Source organism: Hibiscus syriacus, unplaced genomic scaffold, assembly GCF_006381635.1.
Source record: "Hibiscus syriacus cultivar Baekdansim isolate YM2019G1 unplaced genomic scaffold, ASM638163v2 tig00111105_pilon, whole genome shotgun sequence".
NCBI classification, from domain to species: domain Eukaryota; kingdom Viridiplantae; phylum Streptophyta; class Magnoliopsida; order Malvales; family Malvaceae; genus Hibiscus; species Hibiscus syriacus.
The window spans coordinates 1075388-1098285 of record NW_024062987.1 but is presented as its reverse complement, the minus strand read 5'-3'; the positions used below and the strand labels follow the sequence as shown (position 1 = coordinate 1098285).

Below are 22898 nucleotides of genomic sequence, written 5' to 3'. Positions count from 1 at the left end.
ACGCCCTAAGTGTAGCTTGATAGGTTATATCTCATTTGCACTTCAAGGAAAAAAATGTAATTCAGAAAGTAGTTGGCCTGTAATTAGAGCTATAAACGAGTTTAAGTATTGTTGTTGAGTTCAAGTCGACTTGAAAATTCTAAAATAGAGCCCGACTCGAAAACTCGTGAGCCTAAAATTTTCAAAATCGACTCGAACCCATGAATTGACACTTGACTCAAACTCAAATATGAACCTTAAATATATGAAAACCTTATATTATATTTTAAAAAAACCAACACAAATATTAATATTATTAATAATAATTTGATTTTTAAAAATAAAATTTTAATATATTATATTTTAGAGTTGCTTGCGAGCCTTTCGAGTCAAGTATCAAGTAGCTCGTTTTGACTCGTTAAAAACTCGAGTCGACCGAGCTTTGACCAAATCGATCTTGAGTAACTCACGATCTATCTCGTCTCATTTGCACCCCTACCTCTACTACTTTGTGACAAAGACGCATTTGTATTCTGGAACAATCTGCACCCTTGCTTTTCCACAAGTGCTAAATTAAAAGCATACAGATTATCAGAATCCTATTTCCCATCTTTCCAGTTGCAAATTTCGTCCATTTCAACCCATGTTTCTATCTCCTCCTTGAAGCCATTGGACTATTGATCTCTCAAGTCAATATTTCTCCTTTAAAAAGAGTCGTTTGTTTGCCCTTTGGGCAAGCAAAGTTTCAGTTTGGAGGGCTATTACATTTGCGAGCATTCTATCATAGGTCATGGACATTGCTATTGTCAGTAGTTTGTTAAAACATGACAAAAAGGTACTTTTCAATAAAAAAAAATAATGTGGCACTCAACCTATTGTTACATTCAATGTGATCCTCAAACTTAGAAAGTGAATTCGGTTTAGCCCTTTGGCCAATAATTTTCATGGTTAACCATTATGTTAATGATGTGACACTTCATGGTACTAACGTGGTGCGCTACAATGGTTGATGACGTAACAAATAGGCTAAATCCTTTTTTGTCGAGTTCAAGGGCCAAATTGATTTATATGAAAGTTTAAGGACTTATTTAATTTTTTAAAAAATAAAAATATTTTAAATTTAAAATATAAAAATATTTAAAAAAAAAACTTAAATATAAAAATACTAAAATTAAAAATTAAATTACTAAAAAATTAAAAATATATTTCCCCCCAAAATTTAATATGATTTTATAGAGTTGTATCTAATAGAACTTGGTGGTATAGGTCAATTTTCCTATTAATTTTTTTTGATCAAGCTTAGGTGAATTTTACTCCCCTCTATCATGTTATATTCACTAAAATATTATTCCTAATTGTATAATTAGTTTTTAATATTTTTTAATCATATAGTTGGATGATAATTTATAAATAAATTTTAATTTTATAACTTTTAAATTTTAAATTTTAATTTTTTATAAGAACTTATAATTTTTATTTGGTTCAATTTTATAAAAAAAAATAATGAAATAGAATTGAAAATACATTTGGAGTTTAAGATAATTAAAGTTAAATATATAAAAAAAAATTGTAAAAAAAATAAACATGTTTAGATTTATATAAATAAAAGTCACATTGAGTGCAAAAATAATTCAAAGACCACATTAGTTTTTCTTGAAAAGTACAAGGGTTTCAGGTAAATTTTTACCTTAAAACATTTTTGATCAGATGAAGACTTGTTGGCACCTGCCTTGTTTTTTCTTCTTCACATAGGGTTTCATTAAAATCCCTGCATATTAGCCATGCTCGGTATGTTCTATCAACAATCCCAATTTAATGATCAAAGCCCAATCACCGATCAAGCCTAAATGAGATGTCCAAGTCTCAGTTTTAACTCAGTCCAATCACAAGTTGGGTAAACTACATTCCATGTCATTCAATTATTAGTTAAGTTATAAATTGTTCAGTGGTCTAATATATTAATATTTTGACTCATCAAAACTTATACATTTCATTAATTTAGTCTTAATTCGAAATAATTCAATATATTTAACCTTTCATATTTAAAAATTCTATCAATTTAATACTTGTTCTACTCTTAAATTTTTTGTTCATCATCGTCCCTACTCGAATATCTTCGTTGACACAAGAGTACTTCATTTGAATTAATTAATATAATAGACAAACGTATAAATGTTAGTTCATTTTTGTTGGTTTGTACTGAAATTCCAGTTTCTAAGCCAAATACGAAAATGTGGAATATGGCTTTTTTTTTTCGGATTTATCTGGTCGATATGGTTGAGCAGAAACGAGACGTTGTTCAACAACAAATGCTTTGGTGCAGATCACATTTTCAAGTTGGCAGTGGAAAGAATTGCTTTCTGGTGTGAGTGTGCTTGGCCTGAATCATGTCCACCACACACAGATTTCTTTGATTCTGTCAATGCATGCCATCTTAATGGACATAATAACTTAACTAATAATTGAATGACATACAGTGTAATATAACCTTTAACTTAATGGACACCTCAAGTAAGAATTGTCGATAAACTGTCCCTATGGATGAATATAATAAATTTCAAAGCTTTAAAATAGTTATGCGAACCAAATAAGTTGGAATTTTAAAGTGTCATTTACTTCATGATTAACAATTAATTGGATAGGGTATAAAAAATAAAAAAATATATATTAAAAAAACTAGAAAGACTTCCATTAAAGGCAACTCTATCTTGCACGTGGTGAACCTACATACGCATGCAAGCATATGCATGCTCGTAACGTTTATATAAAATCTCAAAGTGCGAAGCCAGTAATTAATCTCGCTTCATTATAATATAACTTCAGTGAGCAATATATATTGAATCCGCCCTGCCTTTTGCTAAAATCACATGCCTAATTAATGCTCACCACCTTCTTCCATTTATATAAATGAAATCTCTTACTGTGAGCAATTTGAAGCGGACAAGAGCACCATACTGTAATATTCCTATGTCTCCATTCTTATCTTTATATTTATGGATTTAGGCCATAATTGTAACACCCCAATTTAGGGGCTAAAATTAAGAAATTATAAAGTGGTGGATTTAATTTGACATTTTAAAAGAAACAGGGGATTAAATTGTAAATTTTTAAAGTTGATAGACCTTTTTATGAAGTACAGGAAGTTCAGTGACTAAACTTTTGGTTTAACCAATTTACTATAGGAGAGAATTATAAACTCTCCCCGTACGCAGAAACATAAAATTTTCCAGTTTTCCCTCTCCAACAATCCAACTTCCAACTCCGATCTACTCGCCGTCCGACCTCCAAACGACGAGTCGAAACCACCATCGTGTTTGTTCTCAATCGAGGAATAAAACCCCTCAAACCTTTCGTCGTGAATCATCGTCGTTCGTCGTGAATTTCAGTCGGAAGTATCGTCGGTAATAACTCGGTTTTAGTTGGTTTTTCATCGATTCACGATGATCGGGTTATCCGTTTACGACACCTCCCGCACCATCGTGTTCGTTGCATCGTTACGAGTTTTTTCGGTGTCATCCTTGGTCTCCGTCGACGGCGGCACGTGAGGAGGTGAAGCGGTCAAAGTTTCCGATTTGTTGAAATCGAGCTCTCCGCCGTTCAAAATTGTGAACCGAGCTTTGTAAGTATCTCGAAATCGCTCAAAATAATTTTTAGAAAATTTTTCGGGATTTTAGCACTGTTCACGCGTCCCCACGCGCCGCCACTGCCGTGGGGAAGGAAAAAGTGACCGATTTGACCAGTTTTGGAACTATTTTGACCGGTTTGACCGGTCACAACCCGACCCGACCCGACCCGTTTACCCGACCCGTTGAGTTTACCCGACCCGTTGACCGGCGTTGACCACTGTTGACCAAAACTTTGACTGGCTTTGACCGAGCATTAAACGACCTTTGTTTTTGACCGTATACTTATCCTGACATTTTTCGACGTTCCAAATCCGATTCCGCAGTCCGTTTCTCGAAATTCGGACCCGAAGGCCTCGAAATTTACAGTCAAACCCGTTGACTTTGATTTTGACCGAAAATTCCAAATTTCCGAAAAGTCATATTTTATGCTTTCGACGTCCTGAATCCGAATCCGAAGTCCGTTTCGCCAAATTCGAACCCGGTAAGCCATCTTTCACTGATTTATCACCCGATTCGATCCGTTTATCGTAATTAAGCTCTGTTTCTGATATAATTTATGTTGATATATATATCTGAGGAATTATTGGAAGTTGAATTGAAGATCAAAGGCGTTCGAATGGAATTTTTATGGTCGATCAGTATTGCACGAAAATCGAGGTAATACTTTACTACCTCTTTATGCTTTATGGAACATGTTGATATTGGTAAATACATGAATAAGATAATGTTGGTCACTTTTGTGGAGTTGAATAATTTATTCACTCGATATGAATGTAGTAGAAATTCTGTAACTGAATACAGATCGAATGACTAATATAAGAGATTGAAAGATTGTTAGAATTAAATTACAAGTTTGTGAATAGTGATAAAGAAATCAGACATGGATTTGTAAATTATATTTTATATCATCAAATGTTAAATGTTAAAGGTACTTGGATGAGAAATTATGAGAATACTTCGGTATGGTAAAAATACGAAATTACCCTTATATTGGAAAATGATAAGAATTGTCACTGGAAGTGGATTAATAAATCTGAAAAGACATATTGATACGATAAAAATATTGATGTGCATAAGAAATGATAGTTATACTTAGAAATTATGGTTTTTAACCCCAAGAGGGTTTATGCAAGATACTAGAAGTGTGTTAAGGGAATTATTTCAAGATCAGAGAGTGTTCAAGAAAGCAATTAATCATAGGATCTCTAAATTATATTATTTTCGTTAAGAGCTAATATCGAACTTATCTGGTTAAGAAATTACGGAAATGCCCTTAAGAGGTAGAATAGTCTGAGATGACTTTGAATGAGAAAATACTTAGAGGACTCGTACTTAACTCGATTAAGTACGAATTTAATTGTTAAGATCCCGACTTAGTACAGGAAAATTCCTGATATTCCGTTTATAAAGTCTGAGAAGACACTTGACCTGAAAATATTCGAATAATGAGTAAATACTTGAAGAGTAATTTATCGGGGGTATTCTGCTGTCAGAATTGTTCGAAAGGACTGAAGTAAATGATAAGATTGAATTAAATAATAAGATCGGATGGAAGGAAAAGATTGAAATACTGTATATCTGTAAAATGACCAAAATACCCCTGTAATGGAAATGACCCAAGAATATCACCAAGCTCAGGAATGATTGAATATCCTCGAGCTCTGAAATGAATGGAATAAAACTGAACATCAAAATTACCAAAATACCCTTATGGCCTAAATTTAGTAAATGTCTTGGATTAATTAAGGAATCCAAGTAAGCATAGGTATTGGACTACCTTTAAAGGTAATGAAAAATAATTTAAGTGAGTAGATCAACCCTAAAGCTATGTCAATACCTGAATGGCATAGATATTACTGGAATATGTGTTCGTCTTCTCAAGTTTGGCTCGATGACAAATTTTGGAAGTATTCAGTTCAGCTAAGATCTAGATCGTATTCAGTACTAAGAATTGGACGTTTGTTCGACAAATCAACCACGAAGACCAAATTGAATGGAATAGAAGTACAACATGTATCTGAAATTCAGGAATGTTTAAATTATTCTGGAAAATCCCGAAGTAACTGGATTGGACTTGAATATTAAATGAACTAAGTAACCTCAATGACTGAGGATTAAGTAAGAGATTAGAATAAGTTTGGAAACTCGGATGAACTTATATGATGTATCATCCCTATGGATTATGAACCACAAATCAAGTACGTCAGCATTTCATGGTATAGTTGAAACATGGAAATAAAATAAAGACCATTAGAATATTTGCTTGTCTCCTTAAGATCTATTCAGTGATAACTCAGATGATGATTTGTGGATAAGAATATTTGGTATTAAAGAGTAAATACCCTGAAAGGTTAATGAATTGACAAGTTGGTAAGTATTGGTTCTAGAAGCTATTCATCTGGAGTTGTTCGATAATCGGATTAATCGTCATAGATTGTAAAGATTCTGAATACCTTCAAATTTCGTAGAGCTTCAGAAAAGTGTACGAATAAGATGATCCCGATGAATCATATCCTGAATAACCGATAATTTTGTCAGTTAACAAACTCTTCTAATAGTGATTCTAATTTCCGGCATTCTATTGGTAAACTGAAGATTTGCGTTTCTCTGCCCGATAAGATTATCCAGTACCTTCGAATAATAATTGTAAACTCTGGTGTGTTCCCTAATCATATAATTATTTTATCTGATTTTCGACTTGAATTCTGTTCTGATATATGACCTGAATTCTGTTCGGATTTCTGATATGAATTCTGTTCTGATTTCTGATATGGATTATGTTCTAATATCTGTTCTGAATTCTGTTTTGATTTCTGATATCTCCGTTTAATGACGGAAAAATGTTTTAATTGGGGGGTATTGTTGAAGGAAGAATTTTCGCAGGTTCCTCGGCTTTGTGCTCAGGGCCTTATATGTTGTGTTGGGTTGGGTGTATGGTTCCGGTGAACCTACACATTATGTTGTGTTGGGATGGGGGTATATGTGTATATATATATATATGTTTTAAAAAGTTCTGAAAAGTTACATGGTTTTTGGGAACACACTAGAAAACCTATTATGATCTCATGAACTCAGTCATCCTAAATATTTCTCTGAACTGAAAGCTCATTGTCTGTTACCACCTGAAATATCAGTATGATCTCTGCTCAGTATAAAAATCTGTAAATGTTCGGAAACAATAAGGAAATATATATTTATCTGTATCTGCACGTTCATCAGCATCATCTGGTAGTTCTGTATTACTGAGCTTTTCGAAGCTCACTCTATTACTCACCTTTTCAGGTTCAAAACAATTGTACCAGTGCATCTATCGACTTCTGTAAGGAAGTTCATCCGGCGTCGCTTGCAGAGTATGGTACATGTGATTAGGGGGACATGTAATTGTATTTTGATTTATATACGAGTCTGGAAATATGTTTTATTTTTAAATAGTGAAAACTGATTTTATAAGTTACACGTTTCAATAAAAGTTTTAAATTTTCCGCTATTTTTACAGTGGGTCGCTCCAGTGGCCCTAATGTGACTTCCCGGATCGGATCGGGCTACCCGCATCGGTCTAGGGTTACAATAATACAATATTGTTTTGGATATATAGCTTACTGTTGTTTCCATTTGTGTTAATGACTAAGAAACGTAGTTGGAGAAAATTAACCCAAAATCTCAAATTGAAATAAATAATGATAAATTGAACTGCAATTATTATAGTTGACTTTTTTTTTTCAAGTTGATAGTTGAGAATTATTTTGGGCTACAATTTTATGGTATGAAAGACTGGAAATCAATCATTGGCATTGGCCAAATGAAAAAAAAAAAGCTTATGAAAGCAATGTGTTCAATTAGGAGATATTGTAAGTATTTTCAAGACAAATGGAAATAATATACACACCACAGCCTATTTTGGGTTTCGCACTTAACATAGGAACAAACACTATTTTGGTCTTACTTCAATATTCAAGTTATCTTTGGATTAAGTTAAAGTGATTACAAAGTAGTATCCATTCTAAATACTATCAACCATTTGATAATGAACATTTTAATTACTCTACTACAACTGGTGTTCGAATATGTGAACTCTAAGAACAAAAAAAAAAGTTATCCTCTGGATAGTGTAAACCGGGTTTAATGGGATAGGCAATGTGATTTCCTTCTCAATACTAGGGCAGCTGGTAAAGCCCCCCAGTCACCTGCTTCGATTCTCAAAATAAATTTTAAATGATTAACACAACTATTAATTGAATTTGTTATCTTAATTTTTTTTTGCTCAACAAGAGGTCGTTTTATTAATAATTAACCGGGAAAAACATCTCTTTAAAAACCTCCCTAAACCTAAATAGAGAAAAAGAGTACATTCAACCGGTAGTCTAAATCGGAACCACAATATACAACGAAGGATGACATTTCAGACGAAAGTGCACCCAGGTACAAGCCACATAACAGTAAACGAACACCTACCAACACCCACTAGAGCAACTGGAATTACCCTGAATTAATATTACATTCCTTTGCCTATTTACTCCGGCAAAATGTTACAGAATTGTACAAGTATTATTAGTTATTATTCCATGTAATGATAGTTAAAATAAACGAAATTTTAATATTATCATGCTTCTTATTTTAAGACCATAGTAACATTAAATTTCTATTAAAGCAAGCGGCAAAAGTTGTCATTATACAGGAACTCATTTCTGGTCGAGTTTTAAACTAATTAAAGCTTTACTTGTTCATTACAACATTAAAAATTATACCAAAATCTATATTTTTATTATTAAATCTAAATTAAAATATAATTTAAGTTGTTCCCTGCAGTATCGTAAACATTAAGTACCTTCAAACTCCTCTCTAACTGCATATTAGCAACCCAAACATTCTTCAGATCACTTAACTTGCAATAAAAGGTTTTCAATATTAAGGGAACTTTGATATATCAGAATAACTAAGCTACCTTGTGTTTAAAGTAACTTGCCTTTGATATTTTCAGATTAAATTAACTATTTCAATGAATGTGTCAATTTCATATATGTAATAATGATTCAATATAGATGATAATTTATATTTATTTCGTATCTGTATTATGTTTTAATTTTTATAATAATTTAAATTAGAAAAAATAATTATTTTTATTAAGTATAGATTATTTATTTAGTTAAAAACTAGGTAACCACATCTACCATAATATTTTAATTTAATTTTTCAAGAAAATTATTTTAATGATATAATATTATATTAAAAAAAAAGCTTTTGTAGTGAGCCAACTTTGGCATGGCGGCATCAAGTGGTGTAGGCTGATCAAATTCTAGGCATTTTTATACTATATACGAATGCATTTAAATACAATAAATGGGAATTCAAAGGCTTAGCTAATTATTGTCTTGGGCATTTTTATATTTATGAAGTCAGATAGTTTGTTGAGGAATTAAATGATGAAACCCAGTGTGCGTTTAACATAATTCAAGTCAAAATTCCCACATGACACCTTATATTTGAACCCTTGAATATTTATCCCCCGTGCTAGCTGTTTTCCATGTTCCAAAGTTTAATAAACAAGAAAAAACAGCTTTAATTAATGTAAGCTTATTTTGTCTTCAAATTGGACCACACTCATCAATTATTTGAGCTACTGGGCGTCACCAGCGTTATTGCGGCCGTCAAGGGCGTTATTGGGCGTTATTGCGAGTGTAGCGGATAACTCGGACGGAAGCGAAATCGCTATTTTACGGGCGCTATCACGTTTTCGGACCGTGATTTAAAACCCTGATTGCAATTGTAGGGAATATTTGTGTTTATTGCTCAGGTGGACCGGACTCGAATTTTGAGTATAGTACGCATTCATATACAGTATATGAACCAACTAGCATGAGATCAATTCGAGCAAGGTAAGCGTTTTTTCCGTTCTTTTTCCCTTTGCTTTCTTTGAGCTCGTTGATTTTCTGTTTTCATATTATGTTATGTTTGGGGTACTTGGTATGCATAAATTATGAATGAATTAGTTGAGACTCAAAGATATATACATATTGTCAAACTCATAAATAGTATAAGAGTTTCAAATTCTATACTTAATAGTTATCTAACAAATCCATGAACTTGAGAAATAATCTTGAATATTATAATTGCATTATTTTTATCAAACAATTTGCATTATTTTTAAATTTGTAATCCAAAATTTGAAATCCGAATTCTCAAATGCTACCTCAGGAAACTTTTGAAATTCAAATATACAATTAGTTTTTTGTTCATTGAAATCAATAGGAGCTGGTTGTTGGCATTGGGTTGAATTGAATGGTGGGTGAAAAGGTCACGTTTTTCATAGTCAAATTGGCTTGTAATTTGTTTGTTGTTATTACTAGCTTTAAGTTTATTTTAATTTATTAAAATTATGACCAAATTGATAGAATATATAAGTAAAAGTGACCAACTGTGTAATTTTACCAAATATTTAAACTGTCACATCAGCTTCTCCGTTAAATATTAATGACAAGTGGCTTAATTGAATGCATTTAAATAGTTGAGTGACGATTGACAAAATTTCAAAAAAAAATGGTCAAAATGAAAATGGACAATAGTTAGGTGATCACTGTTATAGTTTACCCTTTATTTTAAATAATTTACCTTTAAATTTTTTAACTAATTTATAATTATACGTTGAGCCCTTTAGAATTTTAAATTTTATAAATTAAATTAATGGTGTTCATTTTAGTTGTGTTCATCGATACTCGTCGAGCGTTGTAGAATTTTCCTAATAAATTACAAGTATTTGAACTATTTGTTATTTATATATTTCATGTTTGTCTCGCATACTATAATATCATCATATACGGAAATTAAATTACAATATAATATCATGTGTATGTGGTGTTTTTTGGATCACCATACTTGATTGTTAATCAATCATACATCTTCATGTATGTTGCACCAAAAATAATATTAATTAAATTAAATTTAATAAATTACAACATTAATTTCGTTTTAAAAATACATTTACTATTGACATCAATGTAATAACTTGTGATGTCCATATATAATATATATACTTGCAAGTTGTAATCAGAGGTGGATCTAGGACAAAAATTCAAGGTTGCAAGAGCCCCAGGGGTGGCACTTATATTAGGGTGGCACTTGTATTAAGGTGGCACTTGTGGAGGGATTACTTGGGATACCCCAAGCACTATGGAGGTCCGCCCTTAAATGAGGGGTAGCCCCGGATACCCCGGACACCATGGAGGTCCTCCCTGTTGTAATAAGGACAGAAAATCAGGTACTCAAATTGTCAGATTTATTTATATCTAGGAGTTAATATGGCTGATGTGTAAAGGTAATAAAAACAAAAGTAGATAGATAAAGAAATGAAACTAAGATTAAGTTGGGAACCTTTGTTGAAATTAGTTAAAGAAAAGAAATATCTATTACAATATCTTCCATAGAAAGGGAATACTATGCTATCTACTCAGATTCTCCTTTTCTTTTTGTTATTTTTTTAATGATAAAATCACCATCAACACCCAAACAAAATCCTTTTTAATGCTTGGGTGTTGTCCTTGAATTATACTAACATTATTCTAAAATTTAAGTGTCTTCAACATTCAACCCATTACATAGAGCTTGAATTTCTGTCTTTCTGAGATGAGAGTATAGCATCAATGGCTTCCCTAACTTGGGAAGTATCAGGAGCTTTCCCACCTTGAACCGGCCAAAATTCATCTGTTGCCAACACCTTCACTTGCAACTGAAGAAATTTCACGTAGCTAATTGCTTTCTCCAGCATGGTTACCAGATCAACCTGTCAAATCAACATTAAGATGCATATAATTCCCAGCTTTTTACCGAAAATGCAAATTGCATATATCAGTTTCAGTAGTAATGAATAATTGCTTACCTTGGAGCCATTAGGTACCAGTTCTTGTAGTATCTTCAACCGCTCACTGATCCTCTCGCGTCGATTCCTAGCTGCAATACTTTGGGGGTCCTTTGATGGACCGGACTTAGTTTTCGCCTTCTTAGCTTCGTTGCTGCATTGTTTCTTCAAAGCTTGATTGCTGTCTCCCTATACAACAGTTAAATCAGCAGTAAAATCAGTGGCTATGTTATATGAATTGACTTTTATTTACTAGGATTGAACGGAAAAGGACGGTACCGTATTCGGACGCTTGACGCCGGCTGCATTGGGTGATCGTAACTCCGTGAAGCTATCTGCAACGACTGCTACCTCAGAGTACAACCAATCTCCATTGTTTTCTTTCGTTATGGAACTAAAATTGCTAGCAGTTTCAAAGCAGCCAAAGTCTTCCACCGAGCGAGGGTTGACACCGGTCTTCGTATTCATCGGACTCCATTCGTAATTCTGATTCAAACCGCCCTCCCACATCGAGTAATCTTCTTTATGACCACTGGCTTTTGAGTATGTACTTTGCAGAGCCTTCTCATTTTGCTCAAAGCTAAGCAGAGATCCATAATTAGTCCCATTAACGAAGCCATCACACACTGAACCTTTGAAGTTTATCAAAGAATGAACTTCCCCGGGAGGCTGGAACATGAAACTGTCGAAATCGACACTGCCCGGAGACGAAAACGACGAAGAACTATTCATCGGAAAATTCTTGACAGTCCCACCTGGCTTTTCCAAGTCAACTCCATCAAATTTGTAAGGCTCAGAGGATTGAAGTGAGCAGATAGGGTCCTTTGCAAGCGCCATTGGGGTTGAACATGAAAGACAACTTCCCTACAAGCCCTATATATATGTGTAGAGATTGTAACTACAGATTAAATATTAAATTACAACTAAAGATGAGATTGAAAATACTTTGTTTATTTGTTTTCCTTATCGGAACAAGAAAACTGCATATTAAATATTGGTGCTATTGCATAGATGTAATGAACTAGCAATTGTATATATATTAATGATTGCATAGTGATTGTTAGCTGGCGGAGGGTTGATCGAAGAAGATTAAAAGGAAAACAATGAGAGAGAAGAAAAAAAGAATGGTGAAAGCAGCATAACGGTCGGCAGATTTTTCTCCATCCCCACGACTCTCAGATTCCCATATTTTGTTATGCAGTTTACTTCACACATTGTATGAAGAAAAGTTTGACGCTGCTTCCCACGTTCTTTCCCTTCTACTTGTGCATGTGAGTTTTCTACTCTTTTCATGGTTCATGCTGCCTCGTAAGTCAATCATGGAAGGAACCATTGGCAATTCCTAGCAGTTGCCACTTTCATTGATTATTTGGCATTGATCGGGTTCGTGTATCTAGCTGTATAAATGAATATAGCGTTCGATGAACTGTTCATATGACGCTCGCTTATTAAACTATATTTACAAGTATGAATAAAATTTTTATGTTCATTTAATAAACGAATGAACATGAACAAAAGTGTGTTCAATTCATTTAGGTTCACGAACAAGCTTGCTCATAAGCTTATTTATAGACTTGTTTATAAGTCAGTTTACTTTTTTTTATATAGGAAATAAGTCAGTTTACTTGGTTCTCCTTTTTTTTACATTTTAAATATTACTGAAGATAGAGACTAATTTGAACACAAAATAAACTTTGAAATTTAAACTATAAAATTTAAAGAGATTAAGTATTAGTTGAATAATTTTACCCCTTTTCCGAACACATAAATTAGCGCCAAGCTAAATAAATTAAGCATAAACATTTTTAAAAATAAATAAATAATCGAACATAGCTTTATTAATTTAAATTTGATTTATTTAGGCCACTACGAGTATCAAATAAATTTGCAATCTTGCCTATTAGGCTACTATGTTGTTTAAAAAGGATAGGGAAAGAAAATTAAAAGGCTAACGGTAATTAAGGGGAGCTTTTAACTATTAGAATACAACAGAAACATATGGTGCATTTATTGCAGTTCATGAGATGCAAGAAGGATAATCTAACTGTATCGGTTATTAATGAGTTAAATCTTTTGGGAACCCAATGAAAATCATCCTCCACGTGTTTTGTTGGATGGTCTAGTGAAGATGCAGAAACGCAAAGCTGGCCCTTGGGGGATGGGGTGGGGGGGGGGGGCGGAGCAACTCCATGTTTTTAGGAGAATTGTTTGCTGTACTTATACCATGAATTTCAAACCGTCCTTTGAATATCACCCACAAGAATCAGCTAAAAGATTAATTAAGTAAATCATGGAAGCAATTTACATCAATGCCATATAATTGTCTCATACAATACATTAATCAATAATGGAGTAAACGTTAAGATTAGGATTTCGAACCCCTTTCATGAACCTACTCAATCCATACTTCAGAAACAACTGCAGGGGAATGGCTCTAATTTTGGACACCACCTCTGCTTAGGTATAGAGTTCAATGATCGTTCATCATTTCTAATACATCGTAAAAAGAATTAGATATCGACACCGACTAGAAAACAATTGATAAAAACTATTCATTTAAATCAAAAAAATAAATAAATTGTTTATCACAGAACATAAACTTGTTAAAATCACCCCATAAAAAAAATACGATTCGGTAGGTAACTCATTAAAATCACCCCATAAAAAATTACTGTCCAGTAGGTCAAGTAAAGCAACTATGTCGAATAGTAACAGTAGTTAGGCATGCATAGGTAAAATTTAGTGACTTCAAAGATTTAATTCTAAATTATCCGAGTTAATTCTAAAGAAAAATAGTTAAAATTTGCAAATACTTTATTGCGTGATATTAATGATATTTGGTGTATAAGTATCAATTTTGCAGAACTCATAATAATTGCATGAAAGGTGAATTAATTTTAGGGTAGTTTGTTTCATGGAAAACATGTTTTAGAAAATGAATTTCGTAAAATGAATTACGTTTTTTGAAAATTATTTTCTGAAAATCATTTTACAGTGTTTGGATGATATTGTGTAATTCATTTTCTATTGGTTGATAAATTTATTAAATTTTTTTATTATAAACATCAAATACAATGAGTAATATTATTTATTAACAAAATAATAATATTATTCTTAAAATATTAGAATAATTTATTTAATATCATTTATGTCAATACTATAATTAAAATATTATATCTAGAATTTTATAAATAAAAAATATTACGATTATTATAAAGTATATTAATTATTTATTAAAATGTGAATAATATCTAAAATATTAAACAATTCAATAATATTTTTTAATAAAATTATTAAATAATATTAAAATTATTAATAATTTATTATATATTATTAAAATAAAAGTGTAATATCATATATTATAATAATATAATTATAACAGTAAAATATAATATTAGATTATTAAAATTATCTATAAATATAATTTAATAATTAATATTTTTATTAAAATTATATTAAAATAATATATTAATATTACATATATAAAATAATAATGATTTGTTAATAAAATAATAATAATATTTTGAGTGTTTATAGTTTGAAATGAAAAGTTGGTAAAATGATTTACGGAAAATCAGACGATAAGTCATTTTCTAAAAAATACAAAAGAAATTCGGACCAAGAAAATAAATTACATTGATCATCTGTTTTCCGTCAATCAAACACTGAAAAATGGGGAAAACATTTTTAAGAAAATCAATTACAAAGAAACAAACATGCCCTTATTTGGTTCCACCATGTTCTAATACTTGACGGTTAGAAAGATGCACTCTCCAGCAGACCGAATGGAAGCTATTTTTCGTTGGCATTAAACACAATTTCATGTCGACAACGCACATTATTTGGCTGAATTTAAAAATTAATGTTTAATTACCTTCATAATCACAATAAATACAATATAATTCAAATCCCAAGCAAAAAGAAAATACCATACATCCAAAGTAATTAAAACACGGTTTACAATTTAACTACCAACAACTTCTATCAATCAAATAAAATAAGGAATTAAAATATTTTAGCGAGATCTTTCATTATCCCACGGTTGGCAGTTGTGAAATCGATGTACTCCTCATATGAAATCTAGCGGTCTCCGTCGGTATCGATCTCAGACATTGTCGGCCTAACTCCTTCCCCCGTGACGCACCCGAGCGTCTGCAACGCATCTCCAAGCTCCGATGCCGATATTCTGCAGTCCCCATTTGTGTCGAACTTCTAGAAGATGTGATCGAAGCTGGTCTTCTCTTCATCATCCATTGGTTTTCTAAATGGCGAATTTTTAACATGTAAAAGTTAAAGTCGATGTGTTGTTAAAGAAAACAGGGAATCTTGCATTATGAACAGATTACCTGTAAAATTGTTGGTAACATCCAACCGTTTTTACTCAAATTAAGGTAAAATATGGAAGACATATTTAGATGTTAGGTAATTATGGAAATGGAACTTGTGGAAGGATAAAATGTAACCAAGAGACCCAGTCAATTAAAGACAACATAAATTGTTGGATAGGTCAAGATATTAAACATGTTATATCTCCTAATAGTATTATTTTTATCGTATTCATATTATGTTTCAAATAATCACATACAATAAAAAAATTAAATTAAATTCTTAAAAAAAATAAAATATTCTATTCTCAAATAAAAGGTAAACACTTCATTAAACATATGCAAAATTGAGCATTCTACACTATTGCACCTCTCATTTGGCATGGCATATAAAATACAGAAAATTTTCACATTGTTAAAGAAGAGCTTGAGACAACATTGTAATGAAACATGCTAGGCTCAGACTACTCAAATGCATTTAAGATTCTTATTTTGATATTCGATCTGTTTTCTATAATTTTGTATGTTAAAATTACTATTTAATTTACATTTAAAGTATTTATAAATAGAATTTTTGGATATTTATTATTTAAATTTACAGTACTTTAGATTTAGTATATATGTTTATGAGGATTAAACCTTATATGGAGTTAATATTGACATCAATTGTGTGAAAGAATGTGCAGCGAACATTAGATGCAGCTGGGATTCGTTTCCCACAATCTTTAGAAGAAGGTGATTGTTGCAAAGTACGGTCTCGATCAAGAGGCGCTATTTTCTAGCAACGACGAGAGGCGGAAGTCGTTATGGTTTTGGAGAAACATCACGTCTCCTTTGTCAAGTGAAGATGTTTCCTTCATGTCTAACTGTTTTTGTGTGCTTGATGATGGGAGTAAAATAGAATTTTTGGGAAGATCACTGGAGAGAAGTCCCTTCCCTGAGAGTTGCGTTTCCCAGAATTTATGGAGTGGCTATTCGCAAAACTGGAAAAGTTAAAGATTTTGGCCAAAGGAGAAATGGAAGATGGGAATTGAATATTGAGATCAGAAGACATCTTTCGGATTCGGAAGTTAGTCATTGGAACGAAATTCTAAATGTCCTAAACAGAGGCCAAAGTAGTGTCGACTGTGTAGATAGAGTACATTGGTTGGGGTCGCCGGTTGATCATTATTCGGCAAAGAATTTCATTTTGTTGGCGTCTTGTGAAGGGGAGATTGAGGACAACGTGTGAAAATTGGTGTGGGAAAACTTAGCTCCACCGAAAGTGAAACCTTTCGCTTGTAAGGCTATTCTTCAGAGCATTCCATCCCTTACTGAGCTGTCGAAGCGCGGTATATTCGGGCTGGACTCTACAATAAATCAACTATTGTGTCACTGTGAAGCGATTTGGAAGCATGGAAACGTTGGTGCAAGCTTTGGAAGTGGTAATTATATTTCCTGAAGATATCAAGAGGAGGGATGTGTTGGATATCAAACTCAATTATTGAGTAATAAAAAATGGCAAAGATATTTTGAAGAATTGAAAGGTGACAACAAACAAAACAATCACATGTGCATGTAGGCAAGAAAATCCAAAGTTGCAATTAAAAAATCAATGTCTAGAAAAGTCTTGAAATCTTTGAGGAATTCAATCACGCCGGCTAGAATAATATAGAAGCAAGTTAAGTCAGTTTATTACTCCTATATATATGTGTGTAATTTGTAGCAAAGTGTGGTGTGAGTAGTGAGAAAAAGAAAAACATACGAGAGAAAAATATAGAGAATTAAGAGAGCTTAGCAAAGCTTAAAATAGTGAGGTTGTGTTTGTAAACTAGCCGCAGCTAGTATTGCAGTATTGTAATATTGAGAGTGTCGTTGTAAAATATTTTGTTTCGTATAAATAAAAGTTCGAGTTATAAATTATCGTGAGTCCATCTACGCTTCCAACAAGTGGTATCAGAGCTTGGTTTGAGTTTAACGTGGTGGAGAAGATGGCCAACATGATTCAACCACAAATTCCGAGATTGACAAAGACGTACGGAAATTGGAGCATTCAAATGAAGGCGTTACTAGGTTCCCAAGATTGTTGGGATATCATCGAGGATGGTTACACCGAGCCTGAAAATACAGCAGCAGAAGCATCCCTAGCCAATGAAGAAAAGAATATATTGAAGGAATCCTGGAAAAAAGATAAAAGAGCGTTGTTCTTTATTTTTCAAGGAGTAGACAAATTTACCTTTGAAAAAATTTCTGATGCAAAGACCGCAAAACAAGCGTGGGAGATTCTGCAAAAATCTCTACAAGGTGCCGAAAAAGCAAAAAAGGTACGCTTACAAACTCTCTGAGCTGAGTTTGAGATGTTAAAAATGAAAAATACAGAAAACATCGATGATTATATTAGCCGTGTGAAAGTGGTCGTAAATGAAATGAAAAAAATGGTGAATCACTCGACGATGTTAGAATGATGGAAAAAAATTTTGCGGTCATTAATAAGAAAATTTGATTACGTGGTTGTGGCAATCAAAGAATCAAAAGATTTATCCCAAATTTCGATTGATGAGCTTGTGTGTTCACTTCAAGCCCATGAGCAAAAAATAAAACAAAATGAAGATTCAGAAAATTTAGAGCAAGCTCTACAAAGCAAGATGAATGTCAACGAATGGGAAACTAGCAGCAGCTACACATGAGGTTGAGGAAATCGTGGTGGTTATCGTGGAAGATACAGAGGATGACGAGGAACTCGTGGACGTGGTGGCCGATCATATAGAACTGTTCAAATAAGTGAAAGCAATCCAACATCAGGCCGTGGACGAGGATTCAGAGACCGAGATAGGGGCATATATCAACAAGGAAGTAAATTCCAGGTACAATGTTATAATTGCAATAAGTATGGTCATTATAGTTATGAGTGTAAATCTACTCCTAAACAAGAAGAAAGAAATAACGTAGCAACAGCTGAAGAAGAGAAAATTGAAAAATCTCACGTATTCCTCACTTATAAAGGAAATGAGGAATTCAAGAAAAATATTTGGTATCTTGATAATTGTGCCAGCAACCATATGTGTGGTCAAAGGGAACTGTTTGTGAAATTAGATGAAACAGTCCATGGGCGAGTAACATTCGGAGATGACTCGCACGCAGAAATAAAAGGAAAAGGCGAAGTCATGATTACTCAGAGAAATGAAGAAAAGAAATATATTTCATATGTTTATTATGTACCTGCTTTGAAAAGTAATATCATCAGTCTTGGTCAAGTCCTGAAAAAAGGATATGAAGTGCAGATGAAGAACCGCTCGCTTTCCATAAAAAATAAAGAAGGAGAACTGATAGCCCAAGCTGATATGACTCAAAATCGTCTCTTTACAATTGATATCGAGTCGGGAGAAGTCAAGTGCATGAAGACCGCGATCAAAGATGATTCATGGCTATGGCATCTAAGATATGGACATCTTGGATTTTTTGGTTTGAAGTTGTTATAAAAAACAAGCATGGTGAAAGGACTACCAGAGATCAACCCTCCAAATCAATTATGCGAGGCTTGCATCAAAGGAAAGCAACATAAACAAAGCTTTGAAGTTGGTAGATCCTGGCGTGCCCGAAGACCACTGGAGATAGTACACACAGATATAGCCGGTCCTTTTGACATACCATCGCTTGGCGGTAACAGGTACTACCTAACTTTTATTGATGATTTTAGTAGGAAATGTTGGATTTACATCTTGAAAGAAAAGTCAGAAGCGCTGGAAAAATTGAAAGAATTCAAAGCAATGGCGGAAAAACAAAGCGGTCAATATTTGAAGATACTCAGATCAGATAGAGGAGGCGAATATACATCAAAGTTATTTGAAGAATTCTGCAAAGAGCATGGCATCATCCATCAACTGACAGCCAGATACACGCCACAACAAAATGGAGTTGCAGAAAGAAAGAACCGCACAATCCTGGACATGGCAAGAAGCATGATAAAAGGCAAGCAACTACCGAGAAATTTCTGGGCTGAAGCAGTTCGATGTGCAGTTTACCTATTGAACAGATGTCCAACAAAAAGCGTGAAGTATATGACGCCAAACGAAGCATGGAATGGACAGAAACCAGGAGTTGGACACATCAAGATTTTTGGATGCATCGCATATGCCCACGTTCCTGAACAGACCATAAAGAAGCTTGATGACAGAGGAGAAAAATGTATTTTCATTGGCTATGATGAAAGGAGAAAACCTTACAGATTATATAATCCTCTTACAAAGAAGATAAAAATTTCAAGAGATGTCGAGTTCAATGAAGTTGACTATTGGAGGTGGAGCAAAGAGAAAAAGAAAGTTGAAGGACTATTTTTTAAAGATGATGATCTTATCAATCAAGATGAACAAGCTGATGATCAAGGTCCTCAACAAAATGTACCATCGTCGTCAAGCAGCAGCAACGATGCCAGTAACATAATAAAAGATCCTGAAGCACCTCCCATAGAAGTTCAAAGATCCACAAGAGAGAGAAGAATGCCAGAAAGGTACAACGATTATGAACTAAATAATGTTTCACTTTTCTGCTTACTTGTGAACAGTGATCCAATAACATACGAAGAAGCGGTTGAAGATGACAAATGGAGGAATGCAATAGATGAAGAAATTGCATCAATAGAAAGAAATGATACATGGGAGCTAACAAGACAACCAGAAGGCCATAACCCAATTGGAGTAAAATGGGTTTACAAGACAAAGACCAATAAAGAAGGAAAGGTCGAGAAGCACAAAGTGAGGCTAGTTGTCAAAGGCTATAAGCAAAGACAAGGAATAGACTATGATAAAGTATTTGCTCCAGTAGCAAGGATCGAGACCATCAGACTTCTCACAACAGTCGCAGCACAAAAAGGATGGAAAATTTATCAAATGGATGTGAAGTCAACGTTTCTAAATGACTACCTAGAAGAAGAAGTTTATATTGAGCAGTCATCTGGATACATTAAAAAGGGACATGAAGATAAAGTTTATCGATTGAAGAAAGCTCTATATGGTCTGAAGCAAGCCCCGAGAGCATGGAACACGAGAATTGATGAATATTTCCAGAGAAACGGGTTCATGAAGAGTCCATACGAGCATGTCTTATACACAAAGAAAAATGAAGACGGTGATATCATGATTGTGTGCTTATATGTGGATGACATGATTTTCACAGGAAATAATCCATGTATGTTCAATGATTTTAAGAAAGCTATGACTAAAGAATTTGAAATGACAAATATTGGAGAAATGTCATACTTCCTTGGAGTTGAAGTGAAGCAAATGCAAGAAGAAATATTTATATCACAAAATAAGTATGCAGAAGAAATTTTAAGAAAATTCAGAATGGAAGATTGCAAGCCGGTAGCCACTCCAGCAGAACCAGGAGTCAAATTAAGTTTGAATTCAACAAGAGAGCAAGTGAATCTGACGTTGTTTAAAAGCATCGTTGGAAGTATAAGATATCTGACTATCACACGACCAGACATAACATACGTTGTGGGATTGGTAAGCAGATTCATGGAGAATCCGAAACAAGATCATTGGATTGCAGCAAAAAGAATCCTTAGATATGTCAAAGGTACAACAGATCATGGCTTATTCTACACGCGATCAGAAAATTTGAAGCTGGTTGGTTATTCTGATAGTGATTATGGGGGAGACTTAGACGATCAGAAAAACACAACTGGATATCTATTTCATATCGGTTCTGCAGTATTTTCATGGTCATCAAAGAAGCAACAAACGGTAGCTCTTTCAACATGTGAAGCAGAATACATAGCCATAGCAGCGTGCACTTGCCAAGCAATGTGGTTAAAGAATATTTTGCACGAGCTAAATTTGGCACAAGAAGAACCAATTACAATCTATGTCGACAACAAGTCTACAATTTCTCTTGCTAAGAATCCAATCTCTCATAGCCGAATCAAGCATATTGATACAAAGTATCACTTTATACGAGAGCAGGTGAAGAACAAAAATGTGGAGCTAATTTACTGCAGAACTGAAGATCAAATAGCAGACATTTTCACAAAGCCATTGATAGCAGATATATTCAACCGACTCAAAGAAAAGTTTGGAATAGAAAATCGAGTTTGAGGTGGAGTGTTGGATATCAAACTCAATTATTGAGTAATAAAAAATGGCAAAGATATTTTGAAGAATTGAAAGGTGGCAGCAAACAAAACAATCACATGTGCATGTAGGCAAGAAAATCCAAAGTTGCAATTAAAAAAATCAATGTCTAGAAAAGTCTTGAAATCTTTGAGGAATTCAATCACGCCGGCTAGAATAATATAGAAGCAAGTTAAGTTGGTTTATTACTCCTATATATATGTGTGTAATTTGTAGCAAAGTGTGGTGTGAGTAGTGAGAAAAAGAAAAATATACGAGAGAAAAATAGAGAGAATTGAGAGAGCTTAGCAAAGCTTAAAATAGTGATGTTGTGTTTGTAAACTAGCCGCAGCTAGTATTGCAGTATTGTAATATTGAGAGTGTCGTTGTAAAATATTTTGTTTCGTATAAATAAAAGTTCGAGTTATAAATTATCGTGAGTCCATCTACGCTTCCAACAGGATGGTCGTAGATCCGGCTTGGCTTGCCATAAATATTTCTTGTTGCAGCACACGGGTAGTCTGGTTTTCGTTATTGCAGAGTATGGAAAGGGTTGGTTTGTTCTAGTGCGGTTAACTTCTTGGTTTTTCCAGCATCGTGTAGTCAATTTTATGTTACGTCTGTATGGTTAAATTGTAATGTTTTTGTTTCTGGAGGTATCATATTGGCTATGATTCGTGTTCGAATTATTTGTATCGATGATTTTTTTTTCACTTAATAAAACCATGCAAAACTTTATTTAAAAAATAATAATAAATTTGGATATTCAACTGATGATAATATTAAATTTTAAATAAAAAACCATATATATTTAAAAAATTCTTTGAAAACAAAATTATAAACTTAGATTTGATAATTTATTTGTTTAACCATTAAATTTATTCTTCTCGAAAATTTATTTTTTATCTTTGGGCAAAAATTTATTTTTTATCTTTGGGCAAAGTACCCAAATGGTCCCCTAGTATAGGATAACACTTTATTAAGTCTCTTAAATATTAAACTTACAAAATGATCCCTTGATTATAGGAAG

At 33.2% G+C, this 22898-nt stretch overlaps 1 protein-coding gene across 1 annotated transcript; it reads right to left on the bottom strand.

Moving 5' to 3' along the window:
* Positions 1–11091: 11091 nt before the first annotated feature.
* On the bottom strand, positions 11092–12194 carry LOC120153965 (transcription factor RHD6-like). Its single transcript, XM_039165822.1, has 3 exons — positions 11734–12194; positions 11476–11643; positions 11092–11379 (listed from the first exon to the last, which is right to left on the bottom strand). The coding sequence occupies exons 1-3, from the start codon at positions 12184–12186 to the stop codon at positions 11191–11193; spliced, it is 810 nt and encodes a 269-aa protein (XP_039021753.1). The 5' UTR covers positions 12187–12194; the 3' UTR covers positions 11092–11190.
* Between the last annotated feature and the right edge of the window lie 10704 nt (positions 12195–22898).

What these genes read in the sequence shown, in the direction of transcription:
- LOC120153965 (XM_039165822.1), bottom strand. Translation starts at nt 12,186, where the DNA reads ATGAATAGTTCTTCGTCGTTTTCGTCTCCGGGCAGTGTCGATTTCGAC. An exon ending in GCGTCAAGCGTCCGAATACG is followed by an intron (nt 11,644 to 11,733) that starts GTACCGTCCTTT and finishes ACTGTTGTATAG; the next exon opens with GGAGACAGCAATCAAGCTTT. An exon ending in TGGTACCTAATGGCTCCAAG is followed by an intron (nt 11,380 to 11,475) that starts GTAAGCAATTAT and finishes TTGATTTGACAG; the next exon opens with GTTGATCTGGTAACCATGCT.